Source organism: Thunnus thynnus, chromosome 11 (genome assembly GCF_963924715.1).
Source record: "Thunnus thynnus chromosome 11, fThuThy2.1, whole genome shotgun sequence".
NCBI classification, from domain to species: domain Eukaryota; kingdom Metazoa; phylum Chordata; class Actinopteri; order Scombriformes; family Scombridae; genus Thunnus; species Thunnus thynnus.
The window spans coordinates 32,011,415-32,029,270 of NC_089527.1; the positions used below are offsets into that span (position 1 = coordinate 32,011,415).

Below are 17,856 nucleotides of genomic sequence, written 5' to 3' on the forward strand. Positions count from 1 at the left end.
CCTTTCTACCTCCTAACTTTAAGCTTTATGACAAGGTCAGTTTGATTTGTGAACTACTTGACTTTTTATACTCCAGTGATATAGACCTGCACTTTCATAAAGTTGTGGGACTTGTTAGAGACAGATCAAAGATAAAGTCAATGATTCTAATCCAATACACTTTTTGTCCAATTCAGCGAGTATCTTCTCATAGTCTGATAGCTGTCCCTTCTGTGTGTGTGTGTGCTGCCCTGGCTCTGTTAAAGGGCATGTAAACACAGTGGCTCAGAGTGAGCCAAACAACACTATTCCAGCCAATCAGCAGGGGGCGTTGATGCTCATGCACAGGACAGGGGGAAGTCATCAGAGCAGCTGTCTGTGTGAGGACACGAAAGTCTCCCGTCTCCAGCCCCCGTTGAGTGGTGAGGGAGGCATCAGATGAGATATTCTGACTTTTAATCCCTAGTATGAATCAAAAACACTGGATCCTATGTTTTCTATAATGTAACTAGATAGTATCTTTTCATTAGCGCCTCCCTGCTTGTTAACGACAGACGTCTTTCAAACCCCACCCCCTGATGACATCACTAAAACATCATCAGTGGACATTATACAACTGTTTTCACAGGCTGAGCAGTAAAATCAGCAGAATGAGCCTTTAATTTGAGAAAGAAAAGGTCAGCATGTCGACCCGTCTCACTTACCTTCTTCCTCCTCGTTCTCATCTTCGTCATCTTCATCTTCATCGCTGCCATCTCCCTCCTCCCCTGAATCGCTGCTGCCCTCGTCCAGGATATCTGACAGGAAGTCAAATCTGATTGGTTAAACTGTGAAGGAAGTGACAGCTGATTAGATGGTCCGAGTACGACGTCTGTATGCGTTCTCACCTCTTTTTATGGTTTTGTATTTCTCCTCATTCTCCAGGAAGTCTGGGTCCATCTTAAACACATCTAAGTGACAGACACAGACACACACACACACACACAGACAGAGATTAGGGCTACATGTATCACAGTTCATTTCATCAACAGATTTCAGTTTCTAATATAGACTGCAGACAGAGTTTTAGAGCTCTCTCTGTGTCTTACTGAGGATGTCCTCGGGGTTGTACTCGTCGTCCAGCGGCAGCATGTGGGTGAACTGGTCGTCCTCCTCCACCAGATCCAGGCCCTCTGGGATCACTGGGTGATCTTTGAAACCGTCCTTCCTGATGGCAAACATCACCTCGATCATATACTGGACCCTCTTATCAATGGCCGACTCATGGAGGACGTTCCTGAGACGCTCAAATATGGCTAAAAAGAGAGAAAAGAGAGACACGTTGGCTGCTGATACAACAACAGCTTTGTAACAAAGCATGTTTGTTAAAGTTGAAGTTAAAGTTGAGATCCTAACAGTGGCTCTGAAATGGATTATTACATTACTTGTACTTATCACAATGATTTGTTCCCTGTTGATCAACCAGTCATATCAGCTCTAACTGAGGCTCATCTCAAACTAGGGGGGACAATGATAGCTGTGAATGAACAGTTGTATCTGTAAGTGTACCGTTGATTCCTCGGGGGGAGACCTCGGTCAGTTTGAGTCCACACTCCTTCAGGAAGGAGATGGCGACCTCGACGCTGTCGTCGGTCGGACGCTCCAGCAGCAGAGTGAGCATCTCCAGACACAGAACCTCGTGGGCCTGTGGGCGAGAGACACCGGAGCAGAAACATAGAGAGAGAGAGAGAGAGAGGGAAGTAAACACACCTCATTAGAGCTGAACATCAACACTGAAACCCCTCATCAGTAATACAGTCAGACGGCAGGACGTACCACGTTCTGGTTGATGAGGTGAGCCACAAACTTTGAGGCTGTCAGGCACTGTTGCTGAAAAACAAAAGACAGACTGGTTTTAATACATCACTAAAACTAACAACAACAGGACACTTATTGCAGATTTCAAGAAACACTTTGAAAGACTAAGTTTTGACAAGATGGAAAGCAGGCCATGACACACAGGACTGATGAGCCCCGATAATCTAATGTCTCCTACATAAACAAGAAGAACAGCGAGTTATAATCAAGCAGTCTGATGTGTGTGGAGGTGTGTGTGGTTATTCTGTAGCAGCCTGGTGTCATTCTCAGGTGGTTTCATGAAGACAGTTGTGAGAAATGACTCTGCTGTCTGGCACTTCTCAAATCAGACGCTGCAGATTTATCATTAAGTGAAGTGAAGGAGAAGCTTCTCATATATATATATATATATATATATATATATATATTCTGGTATAAATCAGCTATGGACAACAGATAATGTAAGAATCACTCATAGTAATTTATAGAGGTTTCTGCTTTAACCACATTAAAAGTTTTTTTTTATGCTGAACACATCTACTGGTTGGAAAGCCTTTAATGAAACTGTTTGAATGTTTATTTACATTTGAAGCATTAATCTGTTATTCTTGTGTATTTGCTCTGAGTATTTAATTTGCCAGTCGAGTGACGTTGTGCCACAAACAGACGTGGTTCTGAGACATCTATTCTCAGCACAACATCCACCAAATTTCCACCTAAATACCAACAACTGGCTTTGCACTGCTTCACTTGAATGAACCTCTTCTCCCACCTGTGCACAATGTGCTCTGTGCTTGGCATCAAAACACCACACAGACAGACACACACACACACACACACACACACACACACACAGACAGACACACAGACACACACAGACACACACAGACACACACAAACAGACACACACACAAACAGACACACACACACACAGACACACAGACACACACACACACAGACACACACAGACACACACACACAGACACACAGACACACACACCAGACACACACACACACACAGACACACACACACACACACACACACACAGACACAGACACACACACACACACACACACACACACAGACACACACACACAGACACACACACACACACACACAGACACACACACACACACACACACACAGACACACACACACACAGCTACTTTCAAGTTCAGGAAAATACCAAACTGTAAGAGCATGGGATGAGCTGGTTGTTGCACCATCACAGAAATAGAGCTATGCTCATGTTCATTTGTGTCTTTTAGGGCTCAAAATTCATAATCTATTCATCCACTAATCAACAACTGTATGGTGTGTGTTTTCTACTTCTCTCTATCAGACAGATGAGGAAACAGACAGGTGGTCAGACAGACAGGTACCTTGAGGTTGCGACGGTAGCTTCTCCTGAAGGTCAGGATGAGGCGTTTGAGGATCAGCTCTCCGATCTGAGGGAACTTGGAGTTGATGATGGCAACGACAGCAGCGTATACATGGGTGAAAATAGGAGATGCTGCCTGAGCCTGCAGCACTGAGCGAGCCAGCAGACCCCTGACAGACAGACAAGGAGACAGGTACACAGACAGGATGTCAGAGAGACAAGCAAGTCAAGAAAAGTTGGTTGTTTCTCTTGAACCAATCACACTAATCAGGGGAAGGGACTTAAAACAAAACAGCAAAATTATATTTACATTATGCATTTTTCTACTCATCACAAAGAAATCAAACAGTGAGTTCAAATAACACTTCTACATTCTAAGCAGTAGCTGCTAAAGCTACTAATACTGCTGTAGAAGATGCTTTATTTGAATACTGAGTGTCGTAGTGATGTGTGTTGGTGTGTTAAAGTTCACCTCCCCCTGACGATATTCTCCTGCAGCAGCTCCTGAATGATGTTGACAATGTTGGAAACGTTGACTTTATTGATCAGACCGTTGATGGACTTCTTCAGGGCCTCCCAGCTCATCCTCTGATAGGCCAGGCTGCACAGTGGGTGGGGAATTATTGGTAACATTAACATAGACGGTAACAGGAAGTGATCAGCAGGAATGTGAAGTATACAGGATTTACACCGGGATCATGTCTAATCCTATAAAAGAAAGAATTAAGCACACATTTACCTGCTCTTGTCACTGATTTGCTGCTGCATCATGCGCAGCCTGGCGGGGGGGATGTAAGCTCCGCCCGTCCTCGTCAGGATGGGGTCGAGCTCTTCCTTCTTCTTCTTGACCGGCGGCTCATCGGCCGCCACCGGCTCCCTGTCAGTCGGAGGGGAAGGGGAGCGACCCCGCCTCCTGTGATCGAACTCTGCGTCCCGATTGGTCCGCCGCTCAAAGCGCCTGTCCCTGTCATCATACCGATCGTTGTAGCGATCCCTGGGTGAGACAAAAACAAATTAAATTCCAGGTTCAGTTTGCAGGGCACACTCAAGCCAGGCTTTTCATTATAAGCCTGGCTGTTAACTAAATCAATGTCCTATGAAATGATTTTAGAGAAGAATATTAGAGATATATGACACAGATCAAAATGAAATATTCTTATAGGTTCTTAGTTTTATTATTTTTTCTCCTTTTCATTTGTAGTTTGTCTTTTTTTTTTTTTTTACTAAGAATCTTTTGTGAAGAATTGTGTTGGTAGATATTTAAAATATAAATAAACTGGGAAAAAAACATGGTTTCATATAATCTTGAACATATTCAACAAGCTGTGTGTTACCGAGCATAGCGTCCTCTGTCGTAATGCTGCCGCTCCCAGTCTCTCCCTCTGGACCTGGATCTGTCTCGCTCTCTGGATCTGGATCTGTCTCTCTCTCTGGATCTGGATCTGTCTCTCCCTCTGGATCTGGATCTGTCTCTCCCTCTGGACCTGGATCCATCTCGCTCTCTTGACCTGGATCTGTCTCTTTCTCTGGATTTGGATTTGGATCTGGATCTGTCATGTCCCCTGGACCTGGATCTGTCTCGCTCTCTGGACCTGGATCTGTCTCGCTCTCGGGAGCTGGATCTGTCTCGCTCTCTGGACCTGGACCTGGATCTGGATCTCTGTAAAAACAAACAAACAGAGTGTCAGCAGTGTTTTTTACTGTTTTTTTCCCCAAAATGTTCAACTGTACTGTACATAATAACTTCAACCTCGATAGCAACTTGAAGTTCATCCTTCACAACACCACATTCAACCTCAACACCATCACTAATAAAAACACCTTTGCACCAATGACTATGATTACAAGAAATCAGGTTACTGAGAGACATCAGGTTATTTACATGCACTGTGTTAACCTGCCTACTGTAAAACTTAAGTTTGCATTCCTTACTTTGATCTGAGCCACGCTGCTCCTTATCTTCCTCGTTGCCCCGTGATGTTCATCCTCATCATCATCACTACTGCTGCTGTCTGAGCTGCTAGAGGCCGGGCTCCTGGAGGGGGGACGGTCTGCAGGACTGGTCTGAAGGGACGACCTCTCTCTGGGGCTTTTCTCAACAGAGTCAGCCTGTTGGGGCCTCTCTCCTGCTGGACTGGACTCCTCCTCTGACTGTCCTGAAGACAGAGAGAGAGAGAACGGCATTAGGATATCAGGTGGGTATAAATACTACAGCTACTTGTACAGTTACTACAACAATACAGCACAATGACAGCAGGTTTTACTCACCACTGTGTTCTCTCTGAGCAGGACTGGGACTGCGGCTTCTGCTTGGAGAGTCCATATCTGAAACAAAACACACACAGCTTTAAGATGATAAAAAATGTGTAATAAATAACCTCATTGACAGAGAGATGCAGTAAATTATGTTATCCAGTCTGTAAGTAGCTATGATTAAAATACAAACTGTTATGTAGCTTAATAAAATAAACAGAAATGTAATACAGACTGATCTGTTACATTTATGTAAATGGAGTGATATCTGTACATATAGAGCCACAGAGGCAGCTCTGTTGTTCTGTCCAGTTAAAACATGAAGCTTCACTGATCATTCAGACAAACTAATGTGGCAGCTTTAAGTGTTAGATTTCATCTGTTCTGAATATAAAATCTTAATAAAGTGACATATTAACAGTCCTAGAGCGAAAATTACAACAGTCTGGATCAAAATCTCTGCCGCTGCCTTAGAGTATTGTTGGACCACAAGGTATACTGGGTAATGTAGGCCCAGCAAGGGCACTCCTCTCTACGCCAAAACGCTGACGGAAAGTGGAAACTGAAAACCAGTGACACTGAGAAAAAACTGACCCCATAAAAAAAAAACACAGACATGAAGAAACAAATCTGAAGATTGACATTGAAAAATACATCGCAATGCAAAAAATATCAAATAAAACAACCTAATAAGATTGTAATTTTTTTAAATGCCCATGTTTTATTTTCAGCTGAACTTTTTTTTCCAACACAAATGTGTCAATGCCAATGTTTCGCTTTTCAGTTCAGGTTTTGTTTTCAACGCCAAAATTTAACTGTCACTCTTTTGGCTTAATAGTTTTCCTGTTGAGCTGTGGTGAAGTGTAGTAACAAAAAGAATAACATTGAAAGATATCTGCTTGATTTGATTCATTTGGATGCTGTAACTTCATATTAGCTTCAGATAAACTTTCAAATACATTTTTGCACAGAAGGAGGACTGTGAATTTTAAATTGCAAGTGCATTATGAAGGGATTTTCTAATGGTCAGTATGAACAGGAGGAATGATTACAGCAAGAAAAACATGTTTCACTGTTCATTTGGGCTCCTGACTGTTGTTTTAAGACAGACTTGTCTTGTTGTTTCAGATCATTATCACATTGTTCATGAGCAAAGATCAGGACATGTTACTGTTTGAGATTTTCAAATGTTATATTTCAGCTCTGTCTCAATATTAATGTCAGAGACAGATATCTCACAACCTCGGCAGATAGATAAATTACCAGCATGTGGCTTGTTTTGTTATTTGGGTGAACTGACCCTTTAAAAGATGCCTGGAGAGTTTCAGGTGATGCTTTAAAGAGTTAAACCTGTAGACAACTGACAAGACGCACCAACACTACGTGAAGTGAACGTATCTCAGACCGGATTTGATACTCATGTCAACTATAAAAGAAGTCCGTACTTCTAAATTAGTCATGTAAGGTTACTTTGACCAAGTTATTAAAACAAATACTCTACTTGTGACTACAAAACTATTTCCAACGAACGTCTGGGTTTTATGGCCATGTGTGTTTGGGTGAGTTAGTTAGCTCGTCTGCTAATGCTACCTTACCTCCAGTTAATTATCAGCTAGTCGGTCGCTGAAACCGACCGTATTTGAAGAGATATTCTGCCTTCTTTTGCTATTCTGTCTATTTTTAGCGTTTATATCGTCTTACCGTTCTGTTTTCCGGCGTTTCGTCCCTCCGGTAAATCAGTACCGTTATGGCGGAAAACTTCCTACAATAACCTTCAATACTTCCTGCAAGTCAGGGGTCACTTCCGGATTTCATCGCCAGGTTTGAACGGAGGACTCGCCCCCTGGTGGTGATCAACATCACCTCCTCCAAGGATGTTGTGTTTTTAGTTCCTTGTTAGTAAGGATAGGGAAACTAGGAATGATCGATGGAAAAAGTTTGTAAAATTGTAAATTGTTTTAAAAAGGCTAGATATTCTGTGCTTACTGCTGAAATTTTGCATTTGAAATAGTTGAAATATATAGTGAAAGAGCAGTAGCAGTAAAAATACAAATATTGAAAGATGGAAGCACTGAAAGAAGTTCAAGTTTCAGTCTAGTTTCAGTTGAGTGTCAGTTTAAGTGTAAGCACCAACTGAGTGACATTGAAGTTTCAGTTGAAATGGAAGTGCTGAAAGTTGTTGAAGACCCAACGGAAAGGAGTTGAAATGTGAGACGAAGTGTAGTTTACTCTATAACAATATATAACATTTTATAATTATATTATGGTTTGAGCTCTGAGTACTTTCTATATCTTTGTGTGCTGGTTTAAGGCTGGAAACTACAGCAAAAACTCACTGGAAGGTCTTATGAAGATTCAGTATTTATGTGATTAACAGCCTTCCTTCCTTCCTCCCTCCATCATACACACCACACACACACACACACACACACACACACACACACACACACACGTCACAAGTAAGACAGCACTCAGCTGTACTAAAAATAAATACATCTTTATTATTCTTATCTCTACAGAGTGATCCATCCCTGCATCCCGCGGACAAGACATCAATACAAAATACACATTATCATTAATAGACATCAATAGTAATTAAAAGACACCAACAGTCAGACAGTAAAGTGTAATTAGAAGTGTGTGAAGGATCCTTGATCAGTCAAAACAAACAAACAAAAAAAAACATGTAGAGCCTCAGAGCTCACAGTGAGTGATGGTCCAGCAGAGCAGAGTTTGTGATCAGTGAACATGAAAAAAAAAAAAAATCTACAAACACACATTCAATAAATGGTGAAGATAAAGTGAGATCAAAGGTCCACTTAGTAATGATTTGGAGCATTCACATAATAGGAAATTCACATTCACAAATGATTATCCAATTGTTGGATAAAGACTGTGAGATGTGCCTGAAAGCTCATAATTATTAATAAGTGGACCTTGAGCTTAGATTCTCTTTACCATATATTATACCCAAAGGTCAAGAATGAACATCCACGCACACAAAGTCAACATTTGTTTTCCAAAGTTCAGCTTTCAGTAGATAATTTCAATTCTAATGTGAGTTTGTGTGGAAATTATCCATTATCCAAGAATCATTGTTCCATTAAGAGGATTTAAAAGAGGTATTTAGGGTGTGTGTTTGCCTTGATTGACAGGTCTCTGAGCCTATCATGGCCACAGCAATGGCAGGCGCCGAATGCTTGTTTCACCGCAACTCTTCCAAGGTTTTTGATTTTCGGGCTTTGATAACTGAAGGTATATCCAGAAACCTGTGTGACCACACAGACACTACAAAAAGGCTTTAACGCTTTAGAAAACAGATGTTCAGTAATTGGTCATTTGCAATTAAGGAGAAATTAATCAATCAGTTCTGTGCAAAGAGGAAGAGGAAAAATCTGATTTTCTTTCAGTTTCTCCCAATAAAACTAGTAAGTTTCAGATTCAATTGTATTAGATGTGCAGGTATATGACTGTTCACAGGTGAAATGTAAGCAGGGATTTATTGATAATTTATTAAGAATAATCTCAGTAATCAGTGTAGATGTTCATAATATTGCACACAGATTTGTCATCAGACAGTGTGGAGCTAACATGCTAACACAGCCACGATTTGGGCAGCACTGCCCGCTCACCCATACATGGTCTGGTCACTAAGCTCCTCCCTCTGACCAGTCATTACATCATCATCAACATCATCATCATCATCATCACTATCATCATGACAACTTACCGAAACCCGCTGCTGCAGAGTAACCTTTGACATCTAAGCCTGACCGCCACATAACTTCATGACATCACATGCTGACCTGTTCACCTGCTCGGTACCAACCAACACACACTCAACAGTCAAACATTTTATGAACTCTTGTTCAGGATGCTGCTAAGCACAAGGATTGGAGACAGGGGGTAACTGCAGGGCCTAGCTCCATCAAGACAGAAAAAACCCACTTTCCATTAGCTCCAAAGATGTCTGATTTACATGTTGTATCTTGTTTATTGAAGAGGTTAATAAAAATATAAAAAGGAGACATTGTGGTTTTAGCAGCAGTTAGCATGGAAGCTATTTGTCAACCAATAACAGCAGGATGCAGTGACCATGCAGCATCTCAAAAGTCTCATAGTGGGGTTGGCATGTTCCACCTCTGTCCTAACGCAACTAACGATTCTTTTCATTATCAATCAATCTGTCATGACTTTTATTTTTTCTATCAATCTATTAATCGTTCAGTCTATAAAATGCCACAAAATAGTGAAAAGTGTCACAATTTCCAAGGTGATGTCTTGTTTTTGTCTAAGTCTGACTAACAGTTAAAAACAAAGATATTCAATTCATGATGACATAAAATAGCATGGGGGAAAAGTCTCACGTGAGAGGCTTGAGCCAGCAAGTATTTGGAATCTTTCCATGATAAATGACTTGAACAGTTAATCAGTTATTAACATTGTTGACAACTAATTTTCTGTCAATCGACTAGCCGGACAGATTTTTTTGCTTCACCTCAAACTGTGACATGTGAATTTGTGCTGTCGTAAAGAGTCTTGACAGTGCTGGACTTTGAAAGATCAAGAGTCCAAAAGTGAGGAAGCTGTCATATTAGCTATGTACCGCCTTCCAGTTTTATATAACCCTGCCCTCCTGAAGTATAAACGGCTCCACAAAACAGATGCAGCATGGTCAGTCATCACACAGGAGTCAATTATACAAATACACCCCTGAAACTGTAACTGTATTATCTTTTTGTCTGTATAGTGACCACATTAGCAAGCCAACTACCTTGATGGGCTGCTATGGTTGGCTAGCGCTAACATTTTCCCGCTTAGCTAGCATGTTACAGGTGAGTTTGCCAGCTAGCCCAACAAGAAGCCTATACATAAAGCTTCCAGCAACACCTATTTCACAATGTATTACGGTTGAATTTTGAACGTGAACATGTAAATGAGACAGCTTTGGAGGCCCTACCTATCAACTGCTTCTGGGTAAAATAGTTAATGCTAAATTCAAACAGTGTTAGCAGAACAGGAAGGCTTGGAAAACCTCATGTTATTCCTATTTGGGAGTGTTCACTGCTAGCATTATAGTCACATACTTTAAATAGCTTTAGCAGTGTTAAGTATTTGGAGCGGTTCATTAACAACATAGTGTACAGCTGCTTTTAGATGAGCTGAATGCATTGTATTACTGCCAGCAATGGTGGCTTTGCAGTCATTTTGGCAACATTTTGACACTTCTGTAGTTGTTTTCACGAAGTGGGAGATGTGATGTCAAAGTGACATTTCAAGAGGATTTCCCAAAATATCAGTGTTTTAAATTAAAACAGCATTTATTAAGTTAAGGCTCGTTGCTCATTTATTTTAGCTTAAATTTTCATGAACTTCCACAATGGGTTAGGTTAAGGCCCAGATAAGCCTTAGCTAGCATTAGACCATTTTCACAGCAGACATTTTGACTTGTCAAAGCAGTAAAGTACAGGTTTAAATAATAACGTTAATGATGGCTGCATTGCATTTAGGTGAGCCAGTTCCAGGCTCACTCACTGACATGGCTTACTGGGACAATTAATGGACTGGAGACCATTGTTTTTGTTGTTATTTAAACTTGTGCTTTTCCTGCTTTGACAAGTCAAAATGTCTGCTATAAAAGGATCTGTTAATGTAGACTGATTCAAACAAAGTGTCGTGTACATGCCTGTATATAGCACCATTGATTTAAGGAAAATGAACAGCTGTACAGTAGTGGTGTTGGCTCACCATGGTGTCCTGCCTCATTCACAGCTTTTGTCTTATAGTCAAGGATATAACTACCATTGAAGACACAAAAATGTCTTCAGCAATGTTTCTGAGAATTTGGGAGATAAACTCCATGCATGGAAGTTTCCATTGTATAACTACACATTTAGGCTAATTATCTTCACATTTGACTACAAAACAAAATAAATGAGACTTAATGGGATTTAGTATTCTGCACCTCAGGCTTTGAAACATTTAGGTCATAATGTAGAGAATAAAACTTACCGAAAATATACTTACAGTTAAATTAATAAATAAAATGTGAAATGTTGTGAAAAAAAATCTATTTAAACATTTCTTACATTAGTGGGGTTCTCCCCATCCTGTCTATAGGACTCCATACCGTACAGTTCACCTGGGGTCTCTCTGCAGCTGTTACAGATCTTAATAATGGACTTTTGTTATTTTAGCTCATTGGCTAAAATAACTGATAACACCTGTGTGTCAGACTGGGGCTTTTAGCTTCTCACTTGAAAATAAAAAGTTAATTATGAGCTAAATATGTACAGTCATGACTTTCTTTGGCAGATCAACTGACCAGCAAGGGGCAATGTCACATGAAAGAAATCACAGAAAGTGACAGATTCTACTGTGGAGAAGGTAAGAGGAAGAGGAGCACAATGACAATGATGATGACAATGATGATGATGATGAAGGAATGTAGACAGTTGCAGGATCATAATCCCATAATTGTATACCTTAAAACCCTCTTTGAACATTTTTACAGAAAGGTGAAATGTGCATGGAATGAGTAACTTTGAGGAGTAAAAAAACTCAGTTTGACCCTCTGCTGATTCTGCTCTTCTTAAGGATTAAGGAATGTAATTCCTTACTAAAAGGCATGAGTGCATAGTTAAAAGATAGCTACGGTATTTATAGTATTTTATAAGGAAGTTGGTCCCTTATCTGTTGTTCTGATAACATGTTAAAGGGTCAGTTCAGCCAAATTACCAAAAGACATTTCCTCACTTACATCTAGTGTTTGCTGCATTTTTTGTGCAATGTTTTCAATGCTGTGAACACCACAAATTAAATCTGATTGTTCACCGTTGTATTGAGGTGGAGGGAGAGAATCAGTGATGGATATCTCAAAACCAGGATAAATAATACCAGCAACAAGAGAGGAAGTTTTTGTAATGTGGGTGAACCAACCCTTTAACAGTGGTGGCTCGCAGCTGTGGACGGAGCTGCTGTAGTACTGAACAGTCACTACTGACTACATTTAACCCTGATCAATTTGTAGTGGTGGTACTGGCAGTAGTACTGTTAGCAGTACTAGTGGTATTACTGGCAGTGGTAATAGTTTAAGGCCTGGCTTTTGATCACAACAGGTTAGAAATAAGAAATGGACGTGAGAAAAAGACAACACATCGCTGATGGTTCATGGGGATATCCTGGTCCAGACTGGTATTCCCAGCATGCATCACAATGCCTCAGTAGAACCAACCAGACATGGAAACAGCAGGGCAGGGCCACAGATGGGGTGGTTGGGGTTAATAACATGCAGGTGATGTGTTCAGTTCATCATCAGTGTTACAGACATACAGTGTTACAGACACATAGTGTTCCACACAGACAGTGTTACTGTGCTATACAGTGATACAGACAGACAGTAGTGCTGTTCAGGCTGTGGTTACTAAGGCTGAAGGTGTTGCCGTGACTACAAGGGGTGTTGTCTAGCCGGTAGGGGTGATCGCCGTGGTGACACTGCAGCCATCAGCTCGCTGTAGATCTCCCGTCGGACCTCCTGCGCCACGCTCTCTCGAATCTGGAAAACAACAGAAAGATCTCTGATCAAACAGCTCCTGATGGAACATTAACACACTGCAGTTGTCACTCATGTCCTGTTTAAACAGCTGCATTGTGGGAAATGCTGTAGTTTATGCCTTTTGGAATATACAATGTCTTGTCACATTTGTATGGTCTGCAGTCCTCTGGTGGTAGGAATTTTCTGAGATATTGGACTGTGTTTGACATTTCTCTGAAACTAAACAAAAACTTAAAAGTATATTGTTGCTTTACTTCCTCTTTGCTAATATTACACACTCCTCACATTGAACAGCTCTTAAATTTCTTTGATCACCTGGATTGTTGCCTGTGTAGTACTGTGTACGTTCTTGCTTTTGTTATTATGTAATTATGATCAATAATAATCACTAATAATTTTGCAATGTTTCCTAAAGTGCTAATGTATTCTTATGAGCGTCAATATGTTGAAATATTGAGTTTGCACACTCTGCAACAGTGAACATACTGGGCCTTATTTTCATGGCAGTGCAACAACCAGCACAAGCAGCGCTCAGACAGAAATTTGCTTTGCCTGTGTGTGTGGTATTTTGGTGCCCGGTGCAGAGTGAACGGTGCACAGGTGGGAGGAGAGGAGCAAACAGTTCATTCAAAGGATCCCTGAGAATGGTAGTCACAGAACTTGCAATAAATCTCTGCATCGTCTGACAGCAGCAGGACAGATATGTTGCCATTACACACAAATGACACCAGGCTGCTATAAAACATTTAGTGGTAGAGCTGTGGTGTAGCTTGCAACACTAGAGTGAACAGTTTTGAACAGTTTTGGTGAGTGTGGGGCATTTAGTGACTCATGGTGTAACACAGGCACAGAAAGCATTTCTATAAGACAGGCCCTGTGAATGCTTTGTTTCTCCACAACTGCATGTTGGTTATGCTGTTGCCATGTCTGTGCTGAAAGACAGTCCTATGGAGTGTTGTCTTTGTCCACAAAAAAAGAGTTAGACCCACCACACCTGCAACACTAACACTGAATAATAATCTAATCCCCTAGACTTAACAACCAATCATTTTACCAGTGCTATCTGTGCCATGACATTGACTGTATTTGTAAATGTTTTCCCATTTACACACATAAAACATTAGGCACTGACATATGTACATAGGTCAGTAGGTAATAACATATGTCATATGTAGTAAATGTACCAGTATTTTTACTGTGAGATAAAACTGCTGACAAACTGTTACCTCTCTGATGAGCTGCTGCAGGTTGTCCACTCTGACTTCTCCTGCTGCTCCCTCCTCCTCTGGTACTTCTCCTCCTCCCCCTCCTCCACCACCACCATCCCTCCCTCCTTCCTCCTCCTCCTCCTCCTCTTCCTCAGTGAGTGTGTTGGGTCGAGGAGGGAGGACAGGGGTTATGTTGATTGATGCCCGGTACACGCCTTGTCTCTGCTCGCAGCCTCCTTCTCCTCTGACTGGACTGGAGGACCGGGAGGAAGGATTGGTGGAGGGGGCGTTGCCGTCATAGCTGAGCTCTGACTGGAGGAAGAGCTGCTCTCTGAGGAGGTCTGACACCTGGACAGGCAGGAAAAGATCGTACACTAAGAAACTCTAGCATTATTAGCGTTGTATAACAAATGTGTGTGTGTGTGTGTGTGTGTGTGTGTGTGTGTTTGTATAGTACCAGTCAAAAGTTCGAAAACACTTTGTCATTCAAGTGAATGGGAAGGTGTGTCCAAACTTTTGACTTGTACTGTATGTATGTTTGTGTGTGTGTGTGTGTGTGTGTGCGCGCTGACCGGCTCCATGGCTCTCAGTGCAGAGGCAGTGGACAGACTGTCAATACTGCTGTCCCTATGGAGACCCTGAGGAAGAGAGCAGGACTAACAACATTACTACATCACATCATGTTTATCTGTTTAGCTCCAAATCACATAAAATGTCTCAAAAAGCTCTCAAAAATCTACTGCAGAAATGACTCCTGACCAGTCAAATGCATGCATATGTATGCTGTGTGTTTTGCTTTTTTATAATGTGTGTTTTATGTGTATATACCCTGTGTTGTGTAATTATATTTTGAGTTGTGTGTATAGTATGAGTTGTATGTGTATGTAGGTTATGGTTTCTTGACAACACTCTAATATATTTTAAAACACAACATATAAGACTAGGGACAGAATGATGAAGTCCTAGACTCATTCCATCTTGTCCCAGGTATTTTCACAGACCTTCAACCATTTAAGCTCCCTGTAGTGTGTGTGAGGGAGTGTGCATGTGTATTTGCATATATACCCTGTGTGGTGTGTGTTCCATCAGTCTGTCTTCCAGCTGTTGTTCCAGCTCCTGCAGTTCCTCTCTGACTGCTGACCTCAGAGATTGAAGCTGCTCCATCTCCAGCCTACACACACACACACACACACACACACAGCAGGTTCACTTTGTATCCTAATATCACTTATCATAATCTAGATTACTGTGGGGCACATATCTGTCTGTGTGTATGAGTCACCTGTCAGCAGGACTCAGGTGTTTGTAGACCAGAGCCTGCTGTCGGATGATTGACAGCTCTAGGTCCATCATCTGACTGCGGAACAAGTTCAGACTCCGCCTCTTCTGTTGAAACTCTGCCAAAGACTGAGAAAAGAGCAAGAGAGGGACAGAGAGACAAAAAGAAAGACACTTTAGAGATGATGATAACAGCAGTCCACTCTCCTGCTTCCTTGATGGAATACATTGTACTGCAAACTAACTAACAGTATATATATATTTTAGGTAATGCAATGCTAGTACAGTATGTCAATAATTATATCTGCATACAGCTATAACACTATATTCGCGTAATATATTCTGCCTTCAAAGGGAACTTGATTGATTGATTTTGTTTTTGTGTCATGCAAGTTAAGTAAAAACTTAACACCAACTTCACTACTGTGACTACAGAATGTTACACAGTGAAGAAGTGACCAACAGCTGATGGAAAATAAAGAAGTGATGCGGGATGACAGTACCGGGTGGCTGGGCAGAGGTGCTCTGCGCTCACTGAACACGTCTGGAGTGTCGGCTCGGCTCTAGATGGAGAGGACAGTGATGTCACGACAAGAATGGATAAGCTTGAGCTGACCTGGACTAAACCAGGGCAACAAACATGAGCAGTCAGACAATCATACAGAAGGCAAACAGTAAAATAACAACCCAAACTGTCGAAATATCCACTACAGCTTAAAGGAAAAGTTTGACATACTGGGGTATATGCTTATTCACTTTCCTGAAAATAGTTAGATGAGAAGATTGATACCATTCTCATATCTGTATGTTAAATATTAAGCCATCACCAGTAACCGACAAACTTAACTTAGCACAAAGACTGGAAACATCTCGCAAACACAATTCACCTATCTGCAACTCTAAAATTCACCAATTAACATTATATCTCATTTGTTTAATCTGCAAAAAACAGAAGTGTAAAAAAAAGTCAAATCACTGATTTATGTGGGGTTATGTGCCAAGCTATTTATTGATCCAGACCAATTGCCAGGCAACCAGCTGAGACTACAGGAAACTATTAGCCCTGAATAAGTGTATTTCCCAAAATGTCCAATATTTCCTTTTAGGCTGGACTTCATTGACCTACAGTACCTGCCGTAGTTGTGCGCACTCACGATTTTCCTGTGCAATGAGAGATTATTAGCGATGTTACTGGTGTGCTCACTTTCTGTTGTACCTCTAAATACAGTGGTACCTAATTTGACAAACCAGTCAGCTTGTTTACAACCCGACTGCTCCTGTTTGTTGTCCCATTCATTCGCTATTTTCAGTGATGTCACCTTGTTCTAAGATCTAAGCAATTACTTTGTGAGTACTTTATTGTCATAAATGATACAACTGATGGCAACAGCTGTGAAAACATAATCAAAGTTGTTCTAGTTTTCATTTAAAGAGAGTAGGACTACAACCACAATAGACTACAGCTAGAGCAACAACAAGACTAGGACTGAAAACGACTAACCTGGCTCAAACTCTGAACTGTTCCTCTGATGTCATGCAGAACTCTCCTCAGCTGCATCTCAGTACTTGACAGGCCATGGCTGGGGCCTGGACCTGGAGCAGCAGAAGGAGCAAGACCTGGGTGAAGGCTGTGACCTGGGCCGAGGGCTGAGGCCTGGCCTGGGAGGAAGCCCGGGGTAGGAGGAGTGTGTTCCCGGTGGAGGCTGTGTTCTGGGGTCAACTGTGTGACAGGGTGAGGAAATGCCAGGTGTGGGTTCATGTTATACCCATGGTAACCAAGATAGGGTGTGGCAAACTGTGGGCTGTGAGGAGTGAGGTAAGGCAACTGATGACTGTATGGGTAACTGTAGCCCTGGTGGTGCATTATAGGACTTCCTGGATGCAGGTTGCCCAGACTGATGTGATGAGGAGCTGTGGAAGAGGGCTGGTGCAAGTTGGAGAGGCTGCCGTGCTGGGGGATTGGAGGAGTTGTAGGTTGGTGGAGACTGGTGAGACTAGAATGATGGTTCAGGGAGGGGTGGTGGTGATGAAGGAGGTTAGGAAGACTGGCATACGGATGCAGAGGGGAGGGGTACTGTGGAGGAGGGTTCAGGGTGAAGGGGTATGGGTTTGGGTTAATGCTGGGGCTGGGACTGGGGCTTGGATTTAAGTACTGAGCTGTAGGGTTAGGGGTAGGAGTAGGGGTAGGATAAGGGAACATCATCTGTCCTGAATTCCAACTTTGCTGGTTTTGGTTGGAACTCATGTTCTGTTGGAACTGGCCAAGCTGCTGCTGACTGGAGGAGAGATCAGGAACGCTCTGGGTGCTCCAGGAAAGGGCTTGGCCTCTTGGTGACCAATCAGGAGGAGGACTGGGACTCTGCAG

General features: G+C 41.9%; 2 protein-coding genes across 2 annotated transcripts in view; both read right to left on the minus strand.

The window, feature by feature from the left end:
* cwc22 (CWC22 spliceosome associated protein homolog) overlaps nt 1–7,257 on the minus strand; it is a 16,030-nt gene extending 8,773 nt beyond the window's left edge. The window contains exons 1-12 of the mRNA XM_067604485.1: nt 7,152–7,257; nt 5,466–5,522; nt 5,130–5,353; nt 4,532–4,857; nt 3,937–4,191; nt 3,670–3,798; nt 3,199–3,367; nt 1,795–1,848; nt 1,528–1,663; nt 1,068–1,274; nt 867–929; nt 684–776 (exon numbers count right to left, since the gene is read on the minus strand). Of these exons, the coding sequence (XP_067460586.1) occupies nt 684–776; nt 867–929; nt 1,068–1,274; nt 1,528–1,663; nt 1,795–1,848; nt 3,199–3,367; nt 3,670–3,798; nt 3,937–4,191; nt 4,532–4,857; nt 5,130–5,353; nt 5,466–5,520 (1,711 nt within the window). The 5' untranslated portion in view covers nt 5,521–5,522; nt 7,152–7,257. The remainder of the gene's footprint in view (nt 1–683; nt 777–866; nt 930–1,067; nt 1,275–1,527; nt 1,664–1,794; nt 1,849–3,198; nt 3,368–3,669; nt 3,799–3,936; nt 4,192–4,531; nt 4,858–5,129; nt 5,354–5,465; nt 5,523–7,151) is intronic.
* A 671-nt stretch (nt 7,258–7,928) lies between these two features.
* itprid2 (ITPR interacting domain containing 2) overlaps nt 7,929–17,856 on the minus strand; it is a 51,557-nt gene continuing 41,629 nt past the window's right edge. The window contains exons 17-23 of the mRNA XM_067602601.1: nt 16,993–17,850; nt 15,995–16,054; nt 15,496–15,620; nt 15,279–15,384; nt 14,786–14,851; nt 14,232–14,561; nt 7,929–13,005 (exon numbers count right to left, since the gene is read on the minus strand). Coding sequence (XP_067458702.1) covers nt 12,898–13,005; nt 14,232–14,561; nt 14,786–14,851; nt 15,279–15,384; nt 15,496–15,620; nt 15,995–16,054; nt 16,993–17,850 — 1,653 coding nt within the window. The 3' untranslated portion in view covers nt 7,929–12,897. The remainder of the gene's footprint in view (nt 13,006–14,231; nt 14,562–14,785; nt 14,852–15,278; nt 15,385–15,495; nt 15,621–15,994; nt 16,055–16,992; nt 17,851–17,856) is intronic.